The sequence below is a fragment of the Neltuma alba genome, unplaced genomic scaffold (assembly GCF_004799145.2).
Source record: "Neltuma alba isolate B1F8T4 unplaced genomic scaffold, ASM479914v2 tig00006189_pilon, whole genome shotgun sequence".
NCBI classification, from domain to species: domain Eukaryota; kingdom Viridiplantae; phylum Streptophyta; class Magnoliopsida; order Fabales; family Fabaceae; genus Neltuma; species Neltuma alba.
In genome coordinates, this window is record NW_021634380.1 from 41,204 (window position 1) to 54,003 (window position 12,800).

The 12,800-nt window shown below is 38.0% G+C and overlaps 2 protein-coding genes across 5 annotated transcripts; one reads left to right on the forward strand and one right to left on the reverse strand.

Moving 5' to 3' along the window:
- Positions 1-449: 449 nt before the first annotated feature.
- On the forward strand, positions 450-8,762 carry LOC114749819 (COP1-interacting protein 7). 4 transcript variants are annotated; one of them, XM_028938356.1, is made up of 13 exons: positions 450-890; positions 1,278-1,454; positions 1,883-2,003; positions 2,081-2,138; positions 2,251-2,303; positions 2,381-2,436; positions 2,694-2,846; positions 2,977-3,173; positions 3,790-5,339; positions 5,574-6,533; positions 7,127-7,523; positions 8,280-8,345; positions 8,480-8,762. In XM_028938356.1, the coding sequence occupies exons 1-13, from the start codon at positions 832-834 to the stop codon at positions 8,548-8,550; spliced, it is 3,918 nt and encodes a 1,305-aa protein (XP_028794189.1). In that variant the 5' UTR covers positions 450-831; the 3' UTR covers positions 8,551-8,762. The 4 variants fall into 4 exon arrangements, with proteins under 4 accessions (XP_028794189.1, XP_028794191.1, XP_028794190.1 ...); XM_028938358.1 differs by having other exon boundaries at positions 2,081-2,120; XM_028938357.1 differs by having other exon boundaries at positions 2,084-2,138.
- Positions 8,763-9,618: 856 nt separating this feature from the next.
- LOC114749820 (probable 60S ribosomal protein L14) lies at positions 9,619-11,377 on the reverse strand. The gene is made up of 5 exons (XM_028938360.1): positions 11,284-11,377; positions 11,063-11,164; positions 10,248-10,377; positions 10,053-10,165; positions 9,619-9,893 (listed from the first exon to the last, which is right to left on the reverse strand). The coding sequence occupies exons 1-5, from the start codon at positions 11,284-11,286 to the stop codon at positions 9,840-9,842; spliced, it is 402 nt and encodes a 133-aa protein (XP_028794193.1). The 5' UTR covers positions 11,287-11,377; the 3' UTR covers positions 9,619-9,839.
- Positions 11,378-12,800: the final 1,423 nt, after the last annotated feature.

Below are 12,800 nucleotides of genomic sequence, written 5' to 3' on the forward strand. Positions count from 1 at the left end.
AAAAAAAAGAAGGTAAAACAAATATTGGTGTCAAATGACTGCCAAATAAGAGATTCATGACTTTATGTGAGGAAATAATCACACGAAGTAATTATTTATCCTTTTTTTTTTTTTTACTTGTTTGGATAACAAGTGATTATTTTAGTGTGAACAAAAGCGAAGTGGTCGAATTATGCCTCCGGACAAACACGGTATACCGGGCAAACCTCAACGGCACCATGTAAGTAGCAATGTAGCATTAAATGAGGGGAGGGTATTTATGTCATTTTGATAAGAAAACCTTTGAAGGTCACTGTCCAGGCTAACATCTGGCCATAACGAAACCCGCACCAATGTAGATTGTCGAACTGTCTCGTGACTTTCCGATTATATCCCTGGGCACTTTGGTTATTACTCGCCGCCGCCGAGCTAAATTCAACGAGCTGATATATCTGTCAGCAGAGAATTGACGGTCCTTGGTTGGAGTTGGTGACCAAAAGATCGATCTCAGGATCATTTGTCTTGTCTTTGGAACCTTCATACCCCCCATTTCCAGTGTCTTTTTGGCCGCCATTAGAGCTCATTTTCTGGTGCCATTACTTTACACTTTTCAGTTTTTCTGCCACTTTCCTCTCTGAGCCCTGAGGCATATCTTTCTGAAGCAAAGCTTCCCCCTCCCCACCCTTTTCTTTTCGTTACAGTCGCTAAACCCCATTTTGGTACTGCGGTTTACTTTTTCTCACCCTGTTGTTTGTGGCCGTTTGATCTCACTTTTGAGTTGCGTGATCCCAGAAAAAGAACCCCATTTGCTGGATTAGCTTCAGCTTCTCTTCTTGGTTGTTTTTGAAGACAATGAACTCTTCAACGAGACTGGATTCAGCCGTATTTCAGCTCACACCTACTCGAACCAGGTAGTACTGCAGCTTGCTTGGTTTCTTCCATCTGCTCTGTTTTAAACCCGCCAAAAGGTGGGGAAAAACCATAGAAAGAAAAGAAAATGCCAGAACTAAGGAATAAATCTAAGCTGTACAATGCTAAGTTTTGTGCTAGACCTCGCTGAATACTTCAAATATTTGCAAGTTCTGAAGCGAATCGATAGGAATTATTTTTATTAGGAAAAATACTTCAAATATTCTCTATGGTTCATTGATAGGCAAGTAATTTAATATTCTCTGATGTCTGTCGATTTTATTGGAGCTAACACGGATCGTTCTTGTGAGTACTAAGATTTTCTCAGGCAGTTGTCAGCGTATTTGCGCCTTTTTGTCCTAATTCCTCCGGGCTTTTGTGTAAATCAGGTGTGACTTGGTCATAATCGTGAATGGGAAGAAAGAGAAGATTGCTTCGGGTTTGCTTGACCCGTTTTTGTCCCACTTGAAGGCTGCTAAAGATCAGATGGCCAAAGGGGGTTATTCGATTATTCTAGAGCCTGACCATGATGGCGCCTCCTGGTTTACCAGGGAAACTATAGAGAGGTTTGATTCTGTGTTTAATAGTTAGTTTTTTCTATCAGTATAGCATGGAAGTTGAATTGAGATTGCTAACCCATTTAATTAAGCTTTGTGGAAGTTATGATTACCTCCATTTCTCAACACAGATCTGGAATGGAGTGCTATTTCCATCGTTCCCTCTCATTTTTGTTAAAATGTTATCGCTGACCACCAAAAAACCCCGTTGTTATCTCTCCGTTTCTTTTTCTATTTCCTGCTGTAAGGAAATGTGCCGGAAAAATGGCTGTTAAGCCATGCCTTTGAAAGTCAAACTTAAGTGGTTCCACCTGTAGCTCTTGAGGTTAAGGCTGTAGAATTAAAATTAGCCTCGCTGCCAATATTTTTAGACTAGAGTTCCTCCTATTATGTAATATGTAATTAGCATTCGCAACTACTATCATCTCCTTCTGTAGGTTTGTTCGCTTTGTGAGCACTCCTGAGATATTGGAACGTGTTTATACTATAGAATCTGAGATTTTACAAATTGAAGAGGCAATTGCAATTCAAGGCAACTCCACTATAGGGATTAGCACTGTAAGTAAATATAATAGGGTTTTTTGATTATATGATAGCGCTTAATGTTCTGTTTCAAATATCTTTTATTTCTTCAGCAGGAAGAAAACCAAGTAAAACATGTTGAGAGTACTGAAGGTTCTTCTGAAAGGAAAAGTATGGATCTTGTAATATATCTTTGTGCACAACTAACTTGTATTGAAGAAGTGTTTATGCATTTAAATCCTTGTAATTGTTCAGTCATAACAAAACTCATTGCGTTGCACAGCCAGCAAAACTCTGCAGGACGCTAATGATGAGAAAGCTATTGTACTTTACAAGGTCAGTGGATCCTCACTCTGTCATCATTAGTTGAGTATTATTTTTAATCGATTTTTATGGATCTACTGATCTTGCAGCCTGAAGATCAGCCACCTGAAGCAAATGGAACCACTCAGTCAGAAGGAAATTCTAAGTAAATTCCACATCCCCTGTGATCTTTTCCCCCGTGTTCTGTGCTTATTACAACATTAATAATTTTTTTTAACTAAGAGTTGGGAGATGTAAATGAATGATTATAAATTTACTGGGGCTTCCATGTTTGGCCTGCATACTTAATAGGTTTATTTTCTTTTTTGTGAACGATGTAAGTTTCATTATCTTTATTTGCTTTGAGCTCATTAAGCTTCCATGCTCTATCAAGATATTCACCCCAATTTTACATTATATTAGAGTTCAACTGTTGAAAGTACTGGAGACTCGAAAATCAGTGCTTCAGAAAGAGCAAGGCATGGCCTTTGCCCGTGCTGTTGCTGCTGGTTTTGACATTGAATACTTGCCAACTTTGATGTCATTTGCTGAATGCTTTGGAGCAGTTCGCATGATGTAAGAACAATGTCGTTCACTCTTTTATTTTATTCATGTAATGTTGGTCACAGTAAGATGTTGGGTCTATCATGCATACAGCCATGAATTCTCTGTACACTCTTGCTGATGTATTTTTATCTCATGTCAGGGATGCATGTAAAAAGTTCATGGACCTTTGGAGACGAAAACATGAAAGTGGTCAGTGGCTTGAAATTGAAGCTTCTGAAGCAATTCGCAGCCGATTGGACTTCGCTCCTGTAAACACATCAGGGATTATACTTTCCAGCATGGCTGCTGCATCTCACACTGAGCTGGACTCAGAAAATAATGGGAAAGCAAATGCAGGTATCTGACATCAGCATATTTTGAACTTGTAAATTTGTCACGTTCACTGTGAATTTATTTATGCATCCATATCATAATGACTCTATTTTCTCACATGCATAGCCACTTATATTGGGACTGAACCAGATTCTTACATTCTGAGAGGGAATGTTCTCTTTTTTACTTTCCTCTGATATTTTTGAGCTGCAACATTGAAGAGTAATCAGTAAAAGAAGTTCTGAAAATTTTCCAGCAGTAAAGTTAATTTTTCATGTTCAAAACAGTTTTTGTCTCACTAGTCTGTTAGGTGTTTTTCTTCCCTCCAAAAGTTGAACTTCATCACGGATAAAAGTCCGTATGGATGTGAATTGCTGTTTTAGCTTCTTTGGAGAATCATAGATTTTGGTCTCATGAGCAATGCAAATTATGATCTCATTGACAACTGAACTGGAATATCTAGGTTTCACAGGGTACTTGACCAGCATAAATGTAAAGTCACGATCAGTTACTTATAATTCAATTTGATTTGCTTGTGTGAGAATGAAGTTTTCCTCGACTAAAATTAGTATATGGTGCTCCACGTTTGTGCTATTATTTCCCCCCTTCATATCTTGAGATTCTTGTTTACTTATTCCAGATGTGCCTCCTCAACCATCTGCTGGCCACCAAGAAAATATTCAAGGCCAATTTCCACATCATATGTACCCTCCTTGGCCAATCAATTCTCCCCCAGGCACTGTGCCAGTCTTCCCGCCATATCCTATGCAAGGCATGCCCTACTATCAGAACTATCCAGGAACACCATACATGCAGCCTATTTATCCACCTGTGGAGGATCCCAGACTAAATTCTGGTCAAAATATGGGGCGCAGAAGGCATTCGATGGATGGTAGGTACAGCAATACTGAATCAGAACCTTGGGGTGAACTGGGCATGGAGGGGGGAGGTTCGCAGACTGGAGAACGACGGAAGAAGTCTAGCCGATCAGGCAGACAGAAATCTGGCACAGTGGTAATTCGGAATATCAACTACATTACAAAGACAGAGAACTCTTCTGGCAGTGGATCATTTTCAGATTCTGGCTCTGAAAACAATGAGGATAAGGATACTCATGAATATGCGGATAACTCAAAAAGAAGAGGAAGTGGTAAAGAATCTTTCAAGAAGTTGAACTCGTCTGATAGGGAAGAAACAGAGCTTGGGAATGATGCAGACGGGGGTCATTGGCAAGCATTCCAAAATTGTTTGCTTAGAGATGTTGATGAAGATAGACATGCCGTTGACCAAGACCAGTTTGAAGTGGAAAAGGGGGATCGTCTGCGAAGGAAAAAACATGTTTCTGTTAGTGATCCTTTAGTTTGTAGTGAGCAAAATGGGCATGAAATTCAAGGTGGTGATTCAATAGATATGCATGCCATTAGCAGGGGTTTAACCCGCATGCCTAAGACATCAAATGATGCATTTTTGTTATCTAGGGGGGCAACCCAGCCTGGTGATGGCGTGTCTCTGGATGATGTGCAGTCTTCAGAAATTGGTGGCAGAAGGGTTGGCTATAGGAGGACTGCCAATGACGACTTCATCATTCTTAAACAAGACAGTCAGTCTGGTAATGCGCATCCTTCCTCAGATTTGGAAGTGGTCTATGGACTAGGTTATTCAAACAATAATTTGGAGAGGAACTCGTTGCGTGATATGAATGATGATTCCTACATTGTTGAGTATAGATCTAACCAAGCCAGTTACGGAGGGGACAACGGAAGAAAAGCTATTGACATTGATTCTGAGTTGCCTGCAGTGCATCAGAAGGCAGAAAGATCGTCTAGTGATCTAAGGAACCATCACAATTATGAGCCAGATGAATTGAGTTTGATGCCTGAACGAGTGACCGAAAGGGCATCAATGGGCTATGATCCTGCTTTAGACTATGAATTGGAGGCTCAGGTTGAAGTTGATGCTTCACGAGCTAAGAAGAATAAAGAGGTGTCTGCTGACACCAAACCAGGATCTAAGAGGTTGGATAAGGAGCAGAAGTCAAAACTTACCCCCAACAGTTCTGATAGGAAGAAGAATGTGGGGCCAATAAGAAGAGGGAAGAATTCAAAATTGAGTCCCCTGGATGAAGCGCGAGCACGTGCTGAGAAGTTACGAAACTACAAGGCTGATCTTCAGAAAATGAAGAAAGAGAAGGTGTTTACTTCTATTCCATTGGTTCCCCTCCAATTTCTTGCTTTTATGTGGTTTAGCTTAAATGGAAAGTTACTCATTTAGTCCAACTGCCTTGTTTACTATGGGACCTTGCCTTAATTGTCAGTTTTATTTAACTTTGAATTAGTCAAACGGTTACATTTTTCAAGGTTATCACCTCTTCTTTTCTTTTTTCTTTTTTAAATTTGGTTGGGTTCTCTTGCTTGTATCATTCAGCAAGAGGAAGAGCTCAAACGGCTGGAGGCTTTAAAGATGGAGAGGCAAAAGAGAATTGCTTCCAGAAGCAGCTCAATCCCTGCACAGCAATCAGTGCCATCCCCACTAACCAAGAAACGGCTTCCTACCAAACTTTCACCAAGTTCTCTCAAAGGTTCAAAATTTAGTGATGCTGAGCCAGGATCATCCTCACCTTTACAAAGGTTCCCTGTGAGAATTTCTTCTGTTGGATCTAATGATTCAAAAGCCTCAAAATCCAGCAGATTGAATGCTGGAAGCCACTCAGCTGAAAACAAGTTAAGCCGATCAGTGCCTTCACTCCCTGGATCTAAGCAAGAGAAGAGAGGTGATACAGCTGATACTAAAGCATCCATGGCAAGGATTAGAAGACTGTCAGAGCCTAAAATGAGTACCATCCGTCAAAATTCTACAGTTAAACCACAGAGCACTGCAACAATGTCAAAGACCAAAGTAGCTGATGGAGCTGAAAGCAAAAAGATTTCTGCCATTGTGAATCATGATAAAAACAAGACCGCAACCCTCCCTGAAGTGAAAGTTAGAACAGCCAAAGCAACTGATGTTTCCCATAATAGATCATCAGTCAAGGAGAAGACTGAAAAGGTAAATGGTAACAAGATTTCTACAAACTTGGAAGGTGCTTTGCCAAAGAAATCTGTGAATACAGATTCATCCCATGATAATGAAGATGATAATCCGATAATTGAGAAGACTGTTGTGGTGCTTGAGAGTGAAAAACCTTCTGACCCAGCTATTCATATGACAGAAGAAAAAGTTGGGGGGCGGGTGCCAGAGAAACAGTGTGATAATTGTGAAGTGACAGAGAAAACAGAGGCTGTGTCCAATTATGTTGCCATCCGTGCGCCAGTTTCCCCAAGCATGGACCTAGTAAATAGAGAAATCACACAAAACCAAGCACAACTACAACCAATATCTAGTGAGGTATGTTGTCGCCAATTAAAAGTTGCTTCAATGTAGTTAACTATCTCGCTTGTTTACTGTTTTCAGATAATGTGATTTTGTTTTACAAGGCTTAAAATTATAAATAATGTACTGTGTTTCTTTCTGATTAGAAGGGGTAAAAATATAAGTTATACCTGGCCTTGGTTAAGAAATCCCTACGTTGACGCTGGCACCCAAAAAAAAAAGAAAAGAAAAGAAAAACCTATCTTGATGATTCTTCATCCAGATTGGCAATTGTATTACCAGCGTCATAACACGCAAGTATTGTCCTACCAAATGCTTTTTAAATATTCAATTTTCTGCCCAGTCTTTTAAAAATCTGAAATTGTGAGGAGAGAACTTTATGACTCAAGTTCTTTATCCTATGACTGTTATAAACATACAAATATTTAAATTTCAATTTGGATGGCAGTAATCTATTATATTTAACCACATTTTAACTATATGGATAAGAAAATTTTAATTTCATTGATTATAATCTATATGCTTAAGTTGTAGATACAAATCATCCCTGCTTTGGAGCAATTGTTGTTACATAAGCTGATTTTGAATATAACATCTCTCAAACTCAGGTCAAATCCGATGGTGTGAAGAAAGGACCTTCAAACATTGGTATTGATAAGGAAACATATCATGCTCCATTTGCTCGAGTTTCTTCTATGGAAGATCCTTGCCAAGGCAATTCTGAGTATGGCAAAGCACCCTCAACAAACACGGAGATTGCACCTTTTGTTATGGAGACTGTTAGAGCGCATGTAGCTGACTCCAGAAACTCAACACTTGAGAAGATTCCTGAAGTCGTTGAGAAGCCTCAGGTAAAGGAATCATCAAAAGGTTTTAGGCGTCTATTGAAGTTTGGAAGAAAGAATCATAGCTCAGCTACTTCTGGACACAACACGGAATCAGATAATGCAAGCATTGACGGCTCTGAAGCAGATGAGATTGGGACAAACGGTTCTTCTAAAGAAGGTGAGTTGTCTCTCAACAGAATAAGGATAGTAGCTTAGTATCCTTGACCATTTCTGAAAGATAATATGCATCAATTTTAGTGGTCGCATTGTTCATAACTTTTCACATATCCTAAGTTTACTAGAAGATTCACTCCCCACAAATGGGTCCTCATTTCTGGTGAAACCTGTAATGTTATGAGATTTTGAAACGTGGGGAAACTATAGCTTGGAAAATTCATGGTTATAACATTATGCTCCAACATTTTGAAACCAACTTATTTGTGAGTAATCGTGATGGAAACTTAGTATGGGATACCTAAATCCCTCATCAAGAGTAGTATCGGTTGTTTATTGTGGTATGCAAGTCAGGTTGAATAGATAAGTGGGTCAGTGGGCTCCACTCGATATTGTTCTGCTTGCCTTAGACCCGATCCTTTGTCTTGACAGTTCAAACCACGTACCTTCAAGCTTTCACATAAGATTTTGGTTCCTTGAATCATTCATGAGAAAATATGAACGTAGACTGCTGTAGATGAAAACTGTTTAACAACCTAGTTCATCTAGTCATTAGATAATGAGTTCATCTTTGATGGGTTATCCAAATCCAAAGTGTTGATTTGTTCATCAACTGTTGGCTTTTCATGCTTTCCTGTTACTACTGACAAATTTCTCTCTTTGAAGAATGTGTGTAAGTTTGCAGATGGTTCACAAGTCCCCCATATTTGATATGGCTGATATTTTATTAAATTGACTTTAGTTTCCTTGTTATCTTCAGCCTACACATTAAAGAATTTGATATCCCAAGATGAAACTTCCGCTGCCAACACAACACCGCAAAAGTGTAAGCTCTCTTCTCATGCGCGATTTTGCTAATGAACATCAACTCTGTCTCTTCCTCCCTTTCTTCATTATAGTCACCTATTCTTGTTCTTAATGCGAGTGTAAATTGTAAAGCAAAATATTATTGTTATGCAGCATCGCGTACGTTCTCCTTGTTGTCACCGTTCCGAAGCAAGAGTAGTGAAAAGAAGGTAATGATGGCCTGATAGAATGACAGGTTTTATAATTGTGAGATTGATGCAGTGACAAATCGCGAGTCTTGCCGTAGGATCTTTGTGTTGTGTTGTATATTCATGTTTCATTGTTGATATATCAATTGTGTTTATCTGAAATCTTGACTGGTGGTCTTATATTGGACAATGGATGATGTTTCAAATATTCAAAGCAGAAATGAAGGATGACATGTTTGGTTTGATCTGATTTCTAGCAAAAAATTGCTCCATCTGAATGAACAAAAAATTGCTCCGTCTGAATGATTTTTTCCGCCTTCATACACGAGCGCCCATCCACGAAGCCCCATCAAACTGCGGTGGCTTCAGATCACTTTACGCGTTGTAACAATTATCATAATTCTAGTAGCAGCTATCATGATAGCCCCATCAACTGCGGTGACTTCAGATCACTTCACGTGACAATTACTTGACCAAGCCTATGTAAATGAGATTAGTAAAATAAAGTACTACTTCCGATCTTAATTATAAGAGCCAGTTAACTAATTTGAAGAGATTAAAGAAGTAAGTTGAGTTATTTATTTATCCTAAATAGGTGTTGTTTTTCTTAAAATATCCTTACTAATCAAGTGTATTGATTAGAACTATTATTATTAGAAAGATTATTTAAAAAAAATATATATAAATACGACAAAATGGATTGAAGCCTTATATTTAAAAATAAAATAAAATTCAAATGACAATTTTCTTGACGACGACATTGACATTATTAATTGCCAAATGGAAAATTGATTTTCGTGAATGCACAACGAAAAGCCCAATCCTGTCGCGTAGTGTTCTATATCCTTCCCAAACACTTTGATTGCAAACGACGCTTCCAATAACCCAGATGCCTGGATAATGCCTTCAGCTCTGAACCTCCAGGCTAGAACAGACTTGCATGATTAACGTCCACAATTAATGACTGATTACTGTATACATCTTTTTTTTTTTTGGCTTGCCAACGATTACGGTATACACCCACACAGTGGGGACTCCGAGATTAATCAATTATATCTATGCCAAATCTTGGAAGTCACGAAGTTATTAGCCAACATTATGTCTTGCGAAAAGAAAATCAGTATCTGAAATGCAAACGATATTAAACGGGGAAAAAACCAGCAATCTCCGGACATTCTACCATTAAGAACCAACAACAATACCCTAACATTAAATATTCCAAAATAAAACTTTTTGGTCTACAAATGATGTAAAAACTCATAAAAACGGTGTACTGTTCGAAAGAAATCCAAGGCAAAAATTTGAATAAGCTCACAACATAATGCCTAAGAAGCGCTCTTCTTCAGCTTAGCAAGTTCTTGCTTTACAGCAGCTGCCCTCTGCACGACATAAATAATATAGATTAGCATCAACTACTCCAACATCAAAGAACACAAATGGCACAACTAGCCAGCATATTTGGAAATTAATGAATCTTGTTTACCAAAATACAAGATGGTACTACAATCAGATAGGCGAAAATACTATGAAAAACCCACCTTGATCTTTGTCAACATTATCTTAAACCTATCGAAATCATTGAGAGATGCCCTTCGCTTCTGAACAATCAGTTTTCTACCCCAAGAACTATTCTCCCACTTCTTCTTGACATCTGTAAGTGAAAACAAATTATTTACCGAACATAATATGCTTAATGAATAAATACCAAACAAGTGTTTCAACAGTTTACCCACCAGCAGCTTCCATTGCTTGAAGGAGCTCCTTCTTCTTGGGAACCCTCTTAATGTCAATCTTAATGTCAGTGAGGGAGAGCCTCTTGAAGTTCATTTGAGACCTCACCATGTCAGGTGCATCAACCAGAGCCTACAAACATGAAGAAGATAAATCACACCAAAGATCCAATCCCAAATATTCGACTGCGAGCCCTCAAAAAATGGCCAAAATGATTTCAATACAACAAGAGCGCTCCAGCTTTTGAAGCTGGAAGAAATACGAATTTCTGATGGACTTCGATATTTGCACAAGATACATTGAAATACTAGTCCACCAATAACCCATGGTTGCAAAAACTGTCACATTTAGCCAAACGCATCAATCGGAGTATAAATAACTTTTCTGGGACAATACATTGATGGCCAAACGGAATCTAAATTTTGTTTTAAAAAATCGCCGGGGATATCAACCGAAGGTGAAAGCCTCCTAGTAAGATGTCAAAAATAAACCGAAGCAGCAACGCCCAGATTGATTGATAGCAATGAAGTTTGAAGGTGTAAAACAAACTAAAGGTCACCAAATTCAACCAGTAAAAACCCATGTTCAATTATTTCTCAATTTTCCATAAAATCTAAAACTGCATTCCATTACTGGGAAAGCACGTTAATGCGAAATAAAATCCCACTTGTTGTTTGGAAGCACTAAAAACTAAAAACTAATACAGACTTCAATACGCATATTGATTCAGATTTTTACGTAAATAGACGACCGAGTCGCGCCGAATCTGATAGCAAGTGAAAGGTAGCAGATGAAAAGAGGGGGGGAAGAGGCATACCCTGTTCTGGTCAATGACATCGACAATGACAACGAGCTTTCCGTAGTCCTTGCCATAGTTCACCAAAGCAACCCTCCCGATCTCAACATATCTTTTGAAAGGCTGCGTGACAGAGCAGGAAAAGCAAGGGGGGAAAACAGATCAGCATAAAAGAAAAAACGAAGCAAGATGGATGCACAGAGCATACATAGCCAGCAAGAGCATAGTGTTAGAGGCCTCACCATTTTCAGCCGCGAAGAAGGTCCGTAACCGCGAGTGGGGAAACGTAGGCGGGGGGCAGATGAAAATGGAGAAACCTACGACAAGGCACGCTTCCTGAACTAGGGTTTATTGGGTAGCCTGCATATAAAGGATCATTCAATGAAGTAATCGGCCGGGCTAACTCCGATCCAGCCCAATATTTTCATGGGCTACCCAATTTATCATTGAGGTAACTAGTACTTCGTGGAAGGGGAGGCCCATCTCATTGTTTTCATGTGCCTGATTTATAAAGAAAAGAAAATGCTAAACAGATAGATAATGAAGTTAAATTATCTACCCCAAAAACCAAATTACTGATAACAATATAAAAATGGGGATTAAATAAAAAATTGACGGTGTTATGTTGGTTTAAGTGATATTGTAAAAATAGTTTCAGGGATTATTTCGCAACACAGATTAATTTACTCCTACTTATTTGTTCGGAAGAGAATAGGATCTACATCGTTCTTTGATTAAAAAAAGTTAAAAAATATAAGAGCTTGATAATATTGAATATTGATCAATTCAAACAAGAAAATGATATTTTTAGAGAGATCCTTTTCATTTAAATTACAAATAATTTACCAAAATTTGCCAATGCTAGATACTTCTCTAATTCTAAATATAAACCCTATTTTTATAGTTTAAATTACATTACAAAAATGACTTTATATTTAGGACATGAGAAAATACTATTTTCCCACCTATCTTGGGACGCTTTTGGCAGCAGGTAACTAATCACCCGCTCGACTTTACCATCGCGTCAAGGAGTTGGAGACAAAAGTAAAGCAAAATAGCCTTTAAAAAAAGTTGAAAGAAGGAATAATTTTGAACTCTAATGGGCAAATTAATGACAAAGTTTGAAAATAAATCATCAGAATAATTTTAAAAAGAACTACCAAAAAATAATTTGAGAAGAAAATGAAGTTCTTTTTTCTCTTTTAATTCTTTTTGCACGAAGCATACAGAATTTGGCCGGGAAAAAAAAAACAAAGAGAAAGAATCTTAGAAAATTTGCAATCAACTTTGCCCGAGACCGTAGTACAGCTGTGCCTTATGAATTGAGGAGTGGCATTCAACAAAGAGCGCAGCGCCGCACGTAAGGGCATATTAACATAATTATAAGAAATCTATATATATATATATTCTAATATATGATCTAATTATGAGTTGGTTTTGATCTTAAATAAGATATATTTTCTTATATTTATCAATTTTATCTAAATTATCCCTACGGACACTCCCTCAAAATAATTAAGTAGAAAGGGAGATAAGGTATTATGAAAAATGATTATGGTGTTTAGGAAAAACATGTATTTCTTATAATTAACTAATTTACGTAACTTTTCTTAATTCTAACCAAATTAATTAAATGGATCTTATATTAAAGATAAGAAGTGTAATATTTATTCTACGTACAGCGTAAAATTTGTTGGAAGCCTACAATCTCTGATTTTTTTTTCTTCCAAATATCAGTGGCATTTGTCAATAGTTGTGT

What these genes read in the sequence shown, in the direction of transcription:
- LOC114749820 (XM_028938360.1), bottom strand. An exon ending in ATGTCATTGACCAGAACAGG is followed by an intron (nt 10,378 to 11,062) that starts GTATGCCTCTTC and finishes TCATGTTTGTAG; the next exon opens with GCTCTGGTTGATGCACCTGA. An exon ending in TCAAGCAATGGAAGCTGCTG is followed by an intron (nt 10,166 to 10,247) that starts GTGGGTAAACTG and finishes TTTCACTTACAG; the next exon opens with ATGTCAAGAAGAAGTGGGAG.
- LOC114749819 (XM_028938356.1), top strand. Translation starts at nt 832, where the DNA reads ATGAACTCTTCAACGAGACTGGATTCAGCCGTATTTCAGCTCACACCT. An exon ending in ACCAGGGAAACTATAGAGAG is followed by an intron (nt 1,455 to 1,882) that starts GTTTGATTCTGT and finishes CTCCTTCTGTAG; the next exon opens with GTTTGTTCGCTTTGTGAGCA. An exon ending in TTTGGAGCAGTTCGCATGAT is followed by an intron (nt 2,847 to 2,976) that starts GTAAGAACAATG and finishes ATCTCATGTCAG; the next exon opens with GGATGCATGTAAAAAGTTCA.